The following is a 14,889-nucleotide window of genomic DNA, read 5'->3' as shown; positions in this document are numbered from 1 at the left end:
AAACTGTGTAGCCAAAAACTCCATGCGGGCCGGTGCTGCAGGGCACATGGTTGGTTGAAGTTCTTTTAAACCAGGGGCCGGAGTGTCCAGAGGAAAAAAACTGCGTAAATCCTACGATAGAAGAAGCTGCTGCCTTCAGCCGGGTCTCAAGCTTCTAGCACGAGAGGGCAGCTGTTGCCGAGCATCGGGACGTGTCTGCACTCCGGTTGGCCTCGCGCAGTGTAGCTATGGTGACCAGCTCCCCTGCGGGATATTCCGCCAGGCACTCGGCCACATGTACAAACCCGGTGTGAACCGGTACATACGTACATGTGTATGTAAGTCTACGGATCTCTGTGTAAGTCTATGGATGTTGAACTTATTTCACATCGTACATAACCAACCATGCTAAACGGAGGTGCGGGGGAAGGACAACAAACTAAACACAAAAAGCTGTTTATTAATAAATGAATTTTCTATCGAGATTATTTTAAAGTGCGTAGCTCCAGTGGCTTCCTAATATCGGAAGAGCTGTTCCAGATGGCTGCAGAAGCGCATCTGAAAGTGCGTGACGCGGTGAACGTCTTTGTTCGATAGCCAGCCAAAAGCCACTGCGAGGATGGGCCGGAGTTCGCGTGATGGTTTATGCTCCTTGACGCAATGAGAGTTTATCGGCAGGTCGCATGTGACGAGGGCAAGTGTGGGTACCCATCTCCTTTTTTTTTTCCAGGTGAGGCCTGGCCCAACCTGGCCACAAATGATAGCGCTCAACAAAGTGGCTTATCGTGTGGAAATTTCTAGCAGCCAAATACTCCAGGCATATGTTTCTAAAAACCTCTTCCGAGACATCTGGCCAGGAAGAGTAGGCCAAATACCCTCGGGGGGGGGGGGGGGTGATGACTAGAGGCAGTGGCGGGTGAGCAAGACATGGCCGGGCTGCACCTTACTTCAACCGTTGTATATCCACGCGGTGCCTGGGAGAGTCTTTGTGGAATTGTGACCTCTCCCTCCTCCCACTCATTGCATTCGTTGGCAGCAGCCAAGCGACGCGGCTACCGTTAAACCCCACGTGCTGGATGCCGGCCACGTGCCCTGGCTATAATTAATCCCGTTTCTGAAGCCAATAAAACACATCCCGTCGTCTCCGGAGACCGATTTGCGTCACGGGAATGCTTTATGTCATGGCCCTTTGCGCCGTAAAAATAGAAATGCTGATGTGTGAAGGGTCCTGAGCATCAACTCTTTTTAAAAGCAGTGCAGTGTTGGGTTCTCTGTTTTGGGCCCCAGGCACACTTGGTGAAACGAGAGTCCTTGTTCAACCACCTCCCCTCTTGCCCCCACCTCCCATTGTTGTCACCCGTTGTTTGCTGCCAGCATTTGCTCATTTTTCCCTTAATGACCACGGCCACCGCCGGTCCCTTCCCTTAGCTCTTCCTGCGAGTCCGCACGGGAGCGATCGGCTGCTGCCCCGCCAACTTGGTCGCGCGCAATCAAATCGGCTCGTTAAATTGCGGGCGTCCCCCTCCCCGCAACCGGGCGGACGTCGACAGGCGATTCACGTCGCACAATTTTAAGAGCGACTTCCAATCGTGCGGCCACCCAAACCCCCCCCTCCTCTTCCGTCTCTCGATCTCTTGAGCAAATCCCATCTCATACAAACAGTGCTGATGGTTTGGTTTTTTTGGTCCGGCAAAGAGTGCTTTGAATCGCATTACTACGCATCTTGCTGCATGTATCCCTCCACTGCGGAGGGTGATGAGGCCGTGAGCCCGTGCGTGATGCCCGCCCCGGAGAGAGGTGCGTTTGCTGTTGCTATCACCTGTTGGCGGTGATCCCTATTGGGGCTTAAACTGTGAGCGTCTTTCGTTCGCGGCTTCTTTGAGAAACCGGACGTTGTTCCTCGCCCCTCCCCCAGATGCAGAATATTTATACTGCAGGATGAATTCGATGAGCTATAAAGCTCTTTTTTTACAGATGTCCAGTAGTGGCGGGTAGGAACGTTACAACAACAAACAGCACACAAACACGACAGTAGTGCAAAGTACAAGAAAGGTAAACAAATCGCCCAAACGCATAGAAATACATCTAAGCCATCCCCATCCTACCAGGCAAAGGCCACTTCCATTGCTTGTTGCCTTTTTTTTTCTTCCGACGGTACAACCGAGCCAGCCCGGGTGTGGCTCCGCGAGTGCCAGGTTGCTTTTCCACTGCAGAAACTGAACCGTGCCGCTGACGTCACGCACGACGAACGGACGCGTCGACGAGGCTGCGACGGGGTGTACTCGCGTCACGTTTTGGTGAACTCGGACTCGCCCGTGGCCCTGCTTGGCCCACAATCCAGACGTCGTGTGAGGCGGGCGGATTTTGCCGTGCGCGGTGGAACATGTGGAATGAGTCGTGTCGCTGGGATTGGCAGCAATCGCAGGAAGCGACACTGCGCAAGTTTCTAAATCCTGTGCTCGCCTTTTTTCTACACTTGCGGATATAACAATGTAAAACATTTGATGTATTGCATCCTCCAACGGCCAGTAGCCCCATGAGATACATGTTTGTCTCTTAACAACCTTCACACAATTAAAATAGCAGTGCTAACAATTCTACTTATTGTGAATAGTTTACAGAGAGAGGGCGCTTTAGGGATAGACTATTTTCTGGTAATGTACTAAGTGGTTCGGGCTAAGATAGTACTGGAGTGGTATGACTTTTGCCCATATGTTGGTGAGCTGTGTATTTAATGCCATGTGTAGGGGGGCAATTGTACTGTGTACAGTTAAGGATAATGACGCATGCTGACACGTGTAAGTTAAAATGTTAAGACTGTGTATGAGACTTAAGGCATTTTTTCCCATTTAATGAAATTATTATATATTGCAAAATGATGAACAGTATGGTTAAAAGTAAAACTTCATTGTTGAAAATGGTGATTTATTGTACAGGATGCGTGTTATTTCAGTAAACAAAAGGTGGTTGGGACGTTATAATGTAAAGTGCCAATAATAATGCCATGAACGTTAGAAAAGTCTCTACAGAACCAAGAATATTGGTCAACATTGGTTACCAGCCCACTGACTCATGAACACGATAAAGCTGCAGATGATAAAATATTGAATTGTATGTCCACTCAATTGAAGCGGTGGTAGCGCGACCCAGCGCCATCGTGGTCAGCGGAGGCCAGCGCAGGCCAGGACCAGCGCAGGCCAGGACCAGCGCAGGCCAGGGCCAGCGCGACCCAGCGGTAACGTGGCCAGCGCCAGCGCTTGTCGCAGAGGTTCGAATCCACAGCGGCCATGCCGAGTAGGTGATTGCATGCCTAAAGGTTTCGGATGCACCAGGAACCTCGGTACGACGCAGAATATTTGGCGATGCTGCGTTTCCAGTGGTGCACCAGTACGATTAGCAAACTCGTCAACAATCCTGCCTTACAAGAAAATTGTGTAATTCGGGCACTGGCCCCATGAGGCACATTGTGTGCTATCACCGGCCATTTCCCAGAACATTGCCTATATATTTTAAGGCCACAGTGTTAAGCTGTGGATCTACTTCCTAAATTTTACCAGGTAAGGCCCATTGAGCTAGTTTTTTTAAAGCAAACTGGCCACATAACTCAACAAAGTGGCTTATGTGGAAATGTACATCAGCCAATTACTCGAAACACGTGATGTTGATTCTAAGTGAGAGAGACGCGCAAACTCCAAATATACAGCAGGCGTCAGGGTTGTGATCGAACCCACGATCTCCCGTCTACCAGGCGAGGTAGTTCACATGTCCCAGCCACCACTGCATCCCAATTGTTGAAACTAATGCCACCAACTTGAAAAACACAAGGCACCTTGAGAGGTCGGGGAAAATAGGGAAAGTTGTTTAATTCACAGAATTCCACCCAATACATTCACCAAGGACAAAATGACAGTTACCACCATTCCATTATCTGGCGCTGTGGAGGGGTGGATCCAGATTAAACAAGGAAAATGCAAGACGTGCATATTAAATTCGCAAATGTATTGTTTCCGTAGAACGGAGGCAGGTGGGGTGACCACGTAGAGTGCCCTCTTTGCATTGCTCATTAAAGGAATTGGTTTACTCTGGAATCTTAATTTAGCTGACCCTTGACAAGCGAGGACCGGCTATTAAGCCAGCGAACACGTGAAGCATTTATTTTTTTCCTCAATCCACAAGCCAGATAATGCACCGAGGGATATTCGAGAGTTGCTGCAAGCACCGAACACGATTTGAGTGGATGTTTCCCTGGCCGATGTCTCCTGGTGGTGGCGCTCTTTCACGGACTTCCCACAACTTCGGAGAACTTCCGGGGGGTGTACTTCCCCTCCTGGATCAGCTTATCCCTCTGCTGGAGGATCACTTTCATCCGCTCGATCTGGAGGCGACACAAGGAAAACGACCCAAAGCGTGGCACGTGTGCACGGGCGAGAGGAGTCTGTGGATCACGAAGAGATTTGGGGAAACTCCCAAAATGCACTGCTGGGCTGACATGCGCCGTCATCACCGGGTGACGACCTACAGAACACGTGTCCGCACATCCACCTGTGGTCCTTTTGAGTGCTTGCGTTATGTGGAACTAATTTCGGACCGTAAGTACCCAACCACACTAATTGGAGGTATGAAGGAGACAAAGGCGTGGTGCTGGCCACCACCCTCATGTGCCACAGTGCCAACTTTCATAGGTGCTGCTCGCTAACAGCACTAGGCCCAAACAGTCTGCAGAAGGCTATACGGGGGATCTGAGTGGGTGAGGCTGTTGGGAGTGACTGCGAGTGAGTGTAGTTGGGTGAGCATGAGGTTTCGAGAGTAAATCGACGAGTGCATGCGAGTGTTGGGTGAGAGAGAGGGAGCTGTGGTGGTTTGGAGATGTTAACTACCTCGCTGAATATACAGGAGGTCGTGGGTTTGATCCCAACCCTGACTCCTGTATATTTAGAGATTGCATGTTCTCCCTGTGGTTGCGTGGATTTTTCTCCGGTTTTCCCCTCACCATTTAGAATCAACGTCACGAGTATTTGGCTGCTGCTAAGAAGTTTCCACTACTTTGTTGAACTATCATTGTGATAACCAGGTCGCTGCTGGGCCTTGACTGGTAAAATAATGAAAAATAGTTTAACACGTCGACTTTTTGGGAACAACATCCTTAAGAGATTTTTGGGTCAGATCGTGTGAATGTGTCGTTAAACCTGCTAGCACCCGACAGCCAACTTGCAAGGTTTGTCATGTGGACAAAATGTGCCCAATTCGTTCCTAGTTCACACCGGTGGTGTGTTGGAGAGTAAACCCACTACATTTACAATGGTTTACTCTCCAACACACCGGTGTCGGCTGAACTAATCGGCACGTTTTGTTTACGTGACAAACCTTATTAAATTGGCTGTTGGGTGAACGACACATTTATATTTGCGTGGTCTAACCTAAAAAAATACCTTACGGATAATGAAAAATAGATGAATAAGAGGTTTTAGAAGATGAGTGAGAACGAGCAGGCAGGCTTTGCACGCCGGCGCGGTCGCCACCCTGCCACCCACCCTGCCACCCACCCTGCCACCCACCCTGCCGCCCACCCACCATCTTGGCCTTGAACAGGCACTCCTTGTAGTCCTCGATCTCGTGCTGGCACTCTCTGCTGGCGCGCACCGTGCCCAGGCCGTGCGAGCAGTCGATCACCTCCTGCTCGTAGAGGTGGCAGCGGCCGGCACGCCGCGCCATGTTGTCCTTGGAGCGCACCGTGAAGAGCTGGTCAAACTCCACGCCCAGCCACGCCTTCACGTCGAGGAACGGCATCGTGGCTTCCTAGCCCAGAGATCGCGAGGGGGAGAGATGCGAGCTCACAATGTCAGAAGCTTGCGATGACGAGGGGATGGTCACAGTTGCACGTGTACACTGAAAGCGATCAAACAAACTTTTAGCTTACCAGGTAAGGCCCCACTGAGCTATGTGGCTCGTTTATTCAGAAGCAACTGATAGCTCAACGAAGTGGCGGCCTATAACGTGAACATTTATAACAGCCAAATACTTAACGCTTGTTCATTGTAAATGAGGGAAAAAATCGGAGAAAAATCCAAGCGACCACGGGGAGAGAACAAGAAAACTTCAAATATTCAGCAGGCGTCAGGGTTATGATCGAACCCACCACCTCCTGCATACCTGGCGAGGGAGTTAACATCTCGCCACCGCTGTCGGGTTACTGAATGCAGAACACAACCGTGTCCCTGGGAGGCTCCGCTCGAAAAAGCAATAGCTGGCAGCTGACGACTGCAGCCCAGCCGACATTTACAGCCCCTCCCACTGCTCGGGTAGCCCCTCCCACTGCCCGAGTAGCCCCTCCCACTGCCTGGGTAGCCCCTCCCACTGCCTGGGTAGCCCCTCCCACTGCCCGGGTAGCCCCTCCCACTGCCTGGGTAGCCCCTTCCACTGTTTGTGACCCCTCCCACTGCTCAGGTAGCCCCATCTGCCCAAGGTCAGCATGAGGCCAGAATATTTAGTTTGGGAATTGGGAGGTGGGGAGGTGTCGTAGAGAAACAGCAGCGTGAGTGAGCATCACAGAAAGCATGAGACGCCGACTGATTGACGCATGCGAGTGGAGGGCAGAGGAACGAGAGACCACAAGACATGCATCGAGGTGATGACGAGAAGAGCGAGGTGCATGAACGCGCCACTATAGAGACGTACGATAAACTTATTCCGCACCACACGTCGCCACCCGTGCTAGTCGGAGGTATGGAAACATTTCTCGCGTAGAGCAGGCGAGAGGGGAGATGGAGCGAGGATTTGGTGGAGCGTGAGAGAGAGCGAAGGTGCGAGGCAGGCAGGAGAGAGCGATATTGGAGGGATCAAGGAATGAGAGGTGAGGGTGCGATTCGAGCAAGGATGATGAGAGGCAGGAGAGAGATGGGTTCAGAGGGAACTCGGGAGTCAAATCTGTGAATGACAACACCAATTACAGCAGAGCCTTGAGTGCAGCGAGAATACGCAAACAGAATGAGCAACACGCAAAGGTGTGCAGCAGTGCATGAAGACATGCTGTCGGCCTTATGCAGACCACTAACCTCAACAGAACTGCGTTGCCATTCTAGACCACCAACTCAAGACACTGAGATAACGTGGTCAACCAACATCGATGGCCATACTGTTGAGTCATAATGAGTGCGAAACCAAGAATTGTAGATACAATTCTTGCTTCATTTTTTTCTGGATCGTATCCCGCGCGTGCAATGCCAGTGCGTGTTGGACTCTACTCCAACCTGACGGCCAACAGAGATGAAACCGTTGTCACGTGAACAATCGAGGACCAGCATCCTCTTTATCGTCTGATGACCCAATAATAATACATTGGTACGTTTGTGAGAGGGGGTGATTGTGAGATAGGGGTGAGTGAGGTGAGCGTAAGAGTGGTGAGGGAGATGTGAGTGAGGTGAGAGGGAGGTGAGGTGAGTGAAGGGTGAGGTGAGTACCATTAGGGAGCGGTGTCGTGAGTCAGGTGAGCGTGAGGTGAGAGGGGTGAGGTGAGAGGGGTGAGAGGGGTGAGTAAGGTGAGGATCAAGCGAGAGCAGTCGGGGAGATGTGAGGTGTGGTGAGGTGAGGGTCAGGCGAGGACGGGATAATTTCGTCTGCCGCTTCATTGACTCGATCGTGTTCGCTCCCCACTTCTCTCCGACCGCGAATTACCCCGTTCTCGTGCTGGGTGCACTGCGCCTGGTCTGTGTCCACGCTCTATTGTTAATGTTTTGTTCTTTAAGTTTAATCGTCGTCGTCGTCGTGGTGAGTATGTTTTGCTGCACCGCTGACTCGTTCTGTTCCGTTCTTGCCGATTCCTCCGCACGGATCGCTCCGATGTCGCTGTGATTTTGCTCTCAGCTCAACTACGTTTTTTTTTATTTCACCAGGTAAGGCCCACTGAGCTATGTAGCTCTTCTTCAGAAGCACCACAGATCCCCCTTAAAAACTCGCTAGGCCAACTGGCTAAATAGGACTACGTCAGAATTAAACATTGATGCGGGGTGGGGTGAGGTGAGCGAGGTGAGGGTGGAGTGTGGTGAGAGTGGTGAGGTGAGGGGCTGGTAACCCCTCCACCTGGCACTTTTTTTTCTACAAAGCACCACGGTGGAAAGGGGCTGTCCATAAATGACGTCACGCGATTTTGGACAATTTGTTTACCCCCCCCCTCGTCACACGGCGTCACAAAAGTCAGACCCCCCCCCTCAAATATGACGTCACAAAGCTCTGCTCGCCCCCCTAAAAAAATATAAACACGCTTCAAATCGCTTTAAACTATTTTCATTGTAGTGCGTATTTAATGTGGCGCTGCACTCTGATGTTGTAGGAGAAAAAATATATTAAAACGTCAATTTAATTAAGTAGAACGTGATAATTGGTTTTTTACCCTTTTATCTGGCAACAAAACTGACACCTTTTTTTACGAGGAGTCATGTTTGCATAGACCACAATACCTGCAGTCATAATGCAAACAAAAAACATAACTCTGATAATGTATGCACTGTCCTTGAAGTTGATTGGTCCACACCCGAGACAGCTTTCCTTAGAGCCTAGTCTCACATGGGTTGGACCAGATGACGCCAAAAGGCGCACAACTCAAAGACAATGCACCATCAGAGTATGAGAGCTCGGGGTAAAAATTTACACCATTGGTACCTCATTTGCCAGTCAAAAATATGATTGGTTTTTTACCCTTTTATCTGGCAACAAAACTGACACCTTTTTTTACGAGGAGTCATGTTTGCATAGACCACAATACCAGACCACAATACTCGAGACAGCTTAAGCTGTCAGCTTAAGCTGTCTCTGGTGTGGACCAATCAACTTCAAGTACAGTGCATACATTATCAGAGTTATGTTTTTTGTTCGCATTATGACTGCAGGTATTGTGGTCTATGCAAACATGACTCCTCGTAAAAAAAAGTGTCAGTTTTGTTGCCAGATAAAAGGGTAAAAAAACAAATATCATGTTTTTTGACTGGCAAATGAGGTACCAATGTTGTAAGTAGAACGTGTTGTCGATATTTATTTAAAGTTGCGCATTTTAATATGACGTCACATTTCTCAACCCCCCCCCCCCTCGTCACACATCGTCACAAATGTCTGACCCCCCCCCCCCTAGGTGCGTGACGTCATTTATGGACGGCCCCAAACACAAAAATAAGCACAATAATTAAGGGCCTTCAAAATGGTGGGAGGGCCCGGGTAATGCTACGTGGCCAGTAGTCGGAGCCATTCCCTGTTCACCTTGGGGTGCTCCAGGGATGCCCTCTGGCTACCACATTATTTAACATCATTTTTGACCACGTAGTTCGAGAAGCTTGCCATGGCTGTACCGGAAGAATTACCATCTGGTACCGATACAATGGGGGGCTGATCGATGTCCGGGTGGGTCGAGGGGTGGCTCCCTATTGGTTAACCATGCTATGTATGCCGATGATCTGATGATTGCTGCTCACTCAGAGGAGGAGTTGAAGGCGCTGCTGCTGAAGCTGGAGCGTGTCACTAAGAGGTGGGGCCTTACCATCAGCCTCACCAAAACTAAGCACCTGCCTGGGTATTTTGTGCCACCAAACACTCCACCACCTCAGCTCCCCATTGGTGATGGAGCAGTTGTGGAGAGAGTGGAGAATTTCCCATACCTGGGCAGTGTGCTCATGACCGGTTCCGGTTTAACAGCAGAGGTCGCACTCCGAATCAGTCGAGCGGCATTATCTTTTCATCGGCTGCGTAACGCTGTGTGGAAGCTACCTGGTCTGTCGCTCCGCACGAAGCTTCGGGTCTTCTCGGCCACAGTCATTCCCTCCCTTCTCTATGCCTGTGAAACGTGGACCCGTCTAATGGAACATCTGCGCCGGTTATAAACATTCAGGCTGGCATGCCTACAATCCATCCTGGGATGGATGGGTTTAACCATGCTGGATTGTGTTAGGAGCTCACAAATCTTTGAAAGATCTGGACACATTCCCATCAGTGAGCTCCTCCGGCAGGCAAGGCTGCGTTGGCCGGGTCATATTGCCCACATGCCCAGCCACTGCATGCCCAAGCAGCTTCTGTTTGGCCGCATAGCACGGGATGGAGAAGAGATGGAGTGATGTGGTACAAGAGGATATGGAGCTGAGTGGACTTGGCGATGACTGGTACCAGCGGCGTCAAGATCGGCCTCTGTGGAGGAGGCTCGTGAAGGACGCTACTGGGCAGTTGGAGGCAGTCGCCCTCCAACAACAACGGAGGGCGGAGGAGCGACGCTCACAACAACGAGCGGAGCGCCGGGCGGATAGAATGCAGCAAGTTGTTACAGCTGGTGGTGGTGTATCTACCGGTCATCTCGGTTAACCAACCCATTGCACCTGCTGAGTCTGTCCCGAGACCTCCTGGCAGCGAGGCCTTTGACACTTCACGTGGCCTCAAAGTGCACCTGGCCTGGCACAGGCGCCGTGGTGACGTCACCGTCACTTGGTGGCGAATGGCCGGGTGATTGAGGTTAGGGCGAGGTGAGAGGGGTGAGGTGTGGTGAGGGTGAGGTGTGGTGTGGTGAGGGTGAATGCGGTTAGAGGGGTGAGGTGAGGGGAGTAGGTTGAGTGCGAAGGGTGAGGTGAGAGTGAGGTGAGTGTGGTGAGGGCGAGAGTGGGTGAGTGAGGGAGAGGTGAGTGTGATGAAGGTGAGTGAGGTGAGGATGAGTGAGGTGAGTGTGATGAGGGTGAGTGTGGAGAGGGAGGTGATGGTGAATGAGGTGAGTGTGAGGGTGGTGAGGGTCAGTGAGGTGAGGGTGAGTGAGGTGAGTGTGGTGAGGGTGGTGAGTGAGGTGAGTATGAGTGTGCTGAGTGTGAGTGAGTGAGTGTGATGGTGCTGAGTGTGGTGAGTGAGGGTGAGTATGGTGAGTGTGGTGAGTGTGGTGAGGGTGAGTGTGTGCTGAGTGTGCTGAGTGAGTGTGGTGAGTGAGGTGAGGGTGAGTGAGGGTGAGTGTGAGGGTGGTGATGGTAAGTGTAAGTGAGTGTGAGTGAGGGTGGTGAGGGTGAGTGAGTGAGGTGAGTGTGCCGAGTGTGAGTGAGGGTGAGTGTGAGGGTGGTGAGTGTGAGTGAGCGTGGTAAGGGTGAGTGAGTGAGTGAGTGTGTGCTGAGTGAGTGAGAGTGTGCTGAGTGAGTGAGAGGGTGGTGAGTGTGCTGAGTGTGGAGTGGAGGGTGGTGAGGGTGGAGTGGGGGGTGGTGAGGGTGGTGGGAGGGGTGGTGAGGGTGGTGGTGAGGGTGGAGTGGAGGGTGGTGAGGGTGAGTGTGAGGGTGGTGAGTGTGAGTGAGGGTGGTGACAGTGAGTGAGTGTGTGCTGAGTGAGTGAGTGCTGAGTGAGTGAGAGTGTGCTGAGTGTGAGTGAGGGTGGTGTGCTGAGTGTGCTGAGTGAGAAGGTGGTGAGTGTGCTGAGGTTGAGTGTGGTGAGTGTGAGGATGGTGAGGATGGTGAGTGTGGTGAGGGTGAGTGTGATGGTGGTGAGGCTGAGTGGTGAGGGTGAGTCAGTGTGTGCTGAGTGGTGAGTGAGTGTGCTGAGTGTGAGTGAGGTGAGTGTGGTGAGTGAGTGTGAGTGAGTGGTGAGTGTGTGCTGAGTGAGTGTGAGAGTGGTGAGTGTGAGTGAGGGTGAGTGAGTGTGAGTGAGGGTGAGTGTGTGCTGAGTGAGTGTGAGAGTGGTGAGTGTGAGTGAGGGTGAGTGAGGTGAGTGTGAGTCAGTGTGGTGAGGGTGAGTCAGTGTGGTGAGGGTGAGTGAGTGAGGGTGAGGATGGTGAGTGTGAGTGAGTGAGGTGAGTCAGTGTGGTGAGGGTGAGTCAGTGTGGTGAGGGTGAGTGAGTGAGGGTGAGGATGGTGAGTGTGAGTGAGTGTGAGTGAGGTGAGTGTGAGTCAGTGTGGTGAGGGTGAGTGTGAGGATGGTGAGTGTGCTGAGTGCTCTGCCCGCTCACCGGAGCTCGCGTCCTTGAGGCCGCTGTTCGACGTGACCCCTGACCCCACTGTCTGCCGTAAAGCACCACGCAGATCCCCTTCACGACGGCGCTTTACGACCCTGCGGCTTTACGACCCTGCGGCTTTCCGCAGAGCACGTTACTAAAATCGATTTCATTGAGCATCGATTGGCTTAGACTGTGATTCCAGAATCGATTCCTACTCGCGCTAAACTTCTAATTTGCAAAAATATCATTGTTAAACTCATTAACTCTCATCCCATTGTTAAACTCATCAACGCCCATCCCATTGTTAAACTCATCAACGGTTATCCCATTGTTCCACTCATTAACTCCCATACCATTGTTAAACTCATTAACGCCCATCCCATTGTTAAACTCAGTAACTCCCATACCATTGTTAAACTCAGTAACTCCCATCCCATTGTTCCACTCATTAACGGTTATCCCATTGTTCCACTCATTAACTCCCATACCATTGTTAAACTCATTAACTCTCATCCCATTGTTAAACTCATTAACTCTCATACCATTGTTAAACGAATTAACTATCATCCCATTGTTAAACTCATTAACTACAGAAAATTTTTTTTGGTTCTTTCGGTAAAGTCACGTAGAAAGAAGATAAATTAAATAATAAAACACGACGTTTCGATTGCAACACAAGCAATCATCATCAGGTACGAATGAATGAGAAACAAACCTAGTAAACTTAGAAATACAATACAACACAGAGAGTCGGCTAACACCCTACCTGGTTGATTTAAGTTCTTCCAAAGAGTGCGCAAATTGAGAGAGAGACAAAACACGGAGACACATCGTTTCGTCTCTCTCTCAAATGTAGCACTCCTTTCTCTGGTGTAGGCCAATCAGTTTCAAAGACACTGCCATTTATCATTATCAGAGCATGGTTTCTTCCCGCATGTTGCCCGCAAGTACTGCGTGTGTTTAATGCATTACGTGATTCCTTGCAAAAGGCATCTATTTGGTGTTTGAGCATTTTACCTCCTGTTTTATTTCCAGAAAGGGGAAAATATATTCTTATCTTTCATACTTTGGTACTGGCTAAAAAGGTCCCGTGATATCACACATACGTGTGTGTGTGAGTGTGTGCGTTCTAGATAATACTCGACGTCGCATCTTCCTGTGCCCCGCACGGGACCATCTGTGACAAAAATATCTTCAGCGCTCATCGCATTCCCCCTGCAGTGATACATACATATTCAGATTCTGATTAATTCGTTGAATCCAATGGAGAAGGAATTCACACGCCCCCACCACCCAACCCCCATATTCCGGCTGGAGGTGTCAGAATCGGAATCAGTATTATGCCTCCAATAGGAGGAATCCGATGAGCTATACAGTTCTTTATAGCAGATGTCCAGTAGGAGGGATGGAGGGAGTGTGTCACAGGCGGGGGGAGGCGGCCAGGAATAGCCGATGCCTCGCGCCCAGATTTAGAATGATTTTGTTTTTTGTGAATGGGCGAGAGAGCAGTCGCCGGGATCAGAATCTTTTATCGATTTAAAAAAAAATGATTTGGACTGCAGCAGCAGGAGGAGGAATCCGATGAGCTAAGAGGCTCGTTATTTGTCTCAGATGTCCAGTAAGGGGGGGGGGGGGCACGGGGTTCGCGTTACACCACCGACAACAGCAACAGCAGCACACAAACTACAGCAGCGCGAATAACGAGGTAGTGGAGAGGTAAGCAAGTCAGTCAAAGTGGACGTCGTCTTTGAGCAGGTAAGGCCCGGTGAGATGACTCGTGTCCGACGCGTGGGACCCAGCCAACAAAAAAAGACAAAGATCCCCCGTGTAGCCGGTAACAAACCGTAGGGGCAAGTGCTGATAGCGAGTAGGAGCGCCTATGAAGGACTGCACGGCACACGATGGCGGTGGGTGGCCAGCAGCACGCCCGGCCGCCTTTGTCTTCCCAGTGGCGATGTTTACTGCACACCGCCCAACCACCACCACCACCACCCACTCCAGAGCCAGCCCCTTCCCTCTACAGCCCCTCACCTCCATCCCTCCACTCCACCCTCACCACCCTCCACTCCACCCTCACCACCCTCCACGCCACCCTCACCATCCTCCACTCCACCCTCACCACCCCTCCCTCCACCCTCACCACCCTCCACTCCACCCTCACCACCACCACCCTCACCACCCCCCCACTCCACCCTCACCACCCTCCACTCCACCCTCACCACCCTCCACTCCACCCTCACCACTCCACCCTCACCACCCTCCACTCCACCCTCACCACCCCTCCCTCCACCCTCACCACCCTCCCCTCCACCCTCACCGCTCACCACTCCACCCTCACCACCCTCCACTCCACCCTCACCACCCTCCACTCCACCCTCACTACCCTCCACTCCACCCTCACCTCCCTCCACTCCACCCTCACCACCCTCCACTCCACCCTCACCACCCTCCACTCCACCCTCACCACCACCCTTACCCCACCACCACCACCATCACTCCACTCCACCCTCACCACCCTCCCTCCACCCTCACCACCACCCCTACCCCACCACCATCCCTCCACTCCACCCTCACAACCCTCCAATCCACCCTCCACTCCACCCTCACCACCCTCCACTCCACCCTCACCACCACCCCTACCCCACCACCACCACCATCCCTCCACTCCACCCTCACCACCCTCCCTCCACCCTCACCGCCACCCCTACCCCACCACCACCACCATCCCTCCACTCCACCTTCACAACCCTCCAATCCACCCTCCACTCCACCCTCACCACCACCCCTACCCCACCACCACCATCCCTCCACTCCACCCTCACCACCCCCCACTCCACCCTAACCACCCTCCAATCCACCCTCCACTCCACCCTCACCACCCTCCAATCCACCCTCACCACCACCCCTACCCCACCACCGCCACCCTCCACTCCACCCTCACCACCACCACCCCTACCCCACCACTCCACCCTCCACTCCAC

At 51.8% G+C, this 14,889-nt stretch overlaps 1 protein-coding gene across 1 annotated transcript; it reads right to left on the bottom strand.

The window, feature by feature from the left end:
* Positions 1-3,824: 3,824 nt before the first annotated feature.
* Positions 3,825-11,998, bottom strand: NDUFS5 (NADH:ubiquinone oxidoreductase subunit S5). The gene is made up of 3 exons (XM_078867377.1): positions 11,921-11,998; positions 5,551-5,775; positions 3,825-4,354 (listed from the first exon to the last, which is right to left on the bottom strand). The coding sequence occupies exons 2-3, from the start codon at positions 5,764-5,766 to the stop codon at positions 4,256-4,258; spliced, it is 315 nt and encodes a 104-aa protein (XP_078723503.1). The 5' UTR covers positions 5,767-5,775; positions 11,921-11,998; the 3' UTR covers positions 3,825-4,255.
* Positions 11,999-14,889: the final 2,891 nt, after the last annotated feature.

The sequence above is a fragment of the Lampetra fluviatilis genome, chromosome 23 (genome assembly GCF_964198595.1).
Source record: "Lampetra fluviatilis chromosome 23, kcLamFluv1.1, whole genome shotgun sequence".
In the NCBI taxonomy this organism is placed as follows: Eukaryota; Metazoa; Chordata; class Hyperoartia; order Petromyzontiformes; family Petromyzontidae; genus Lampetra; species Lampetra fluviatilis.
The sequence above is the reverse complement of the archived record's forward strand: the minus strand, read 5'-3'. Positions and strand labels throughout refer to the sequence as shown.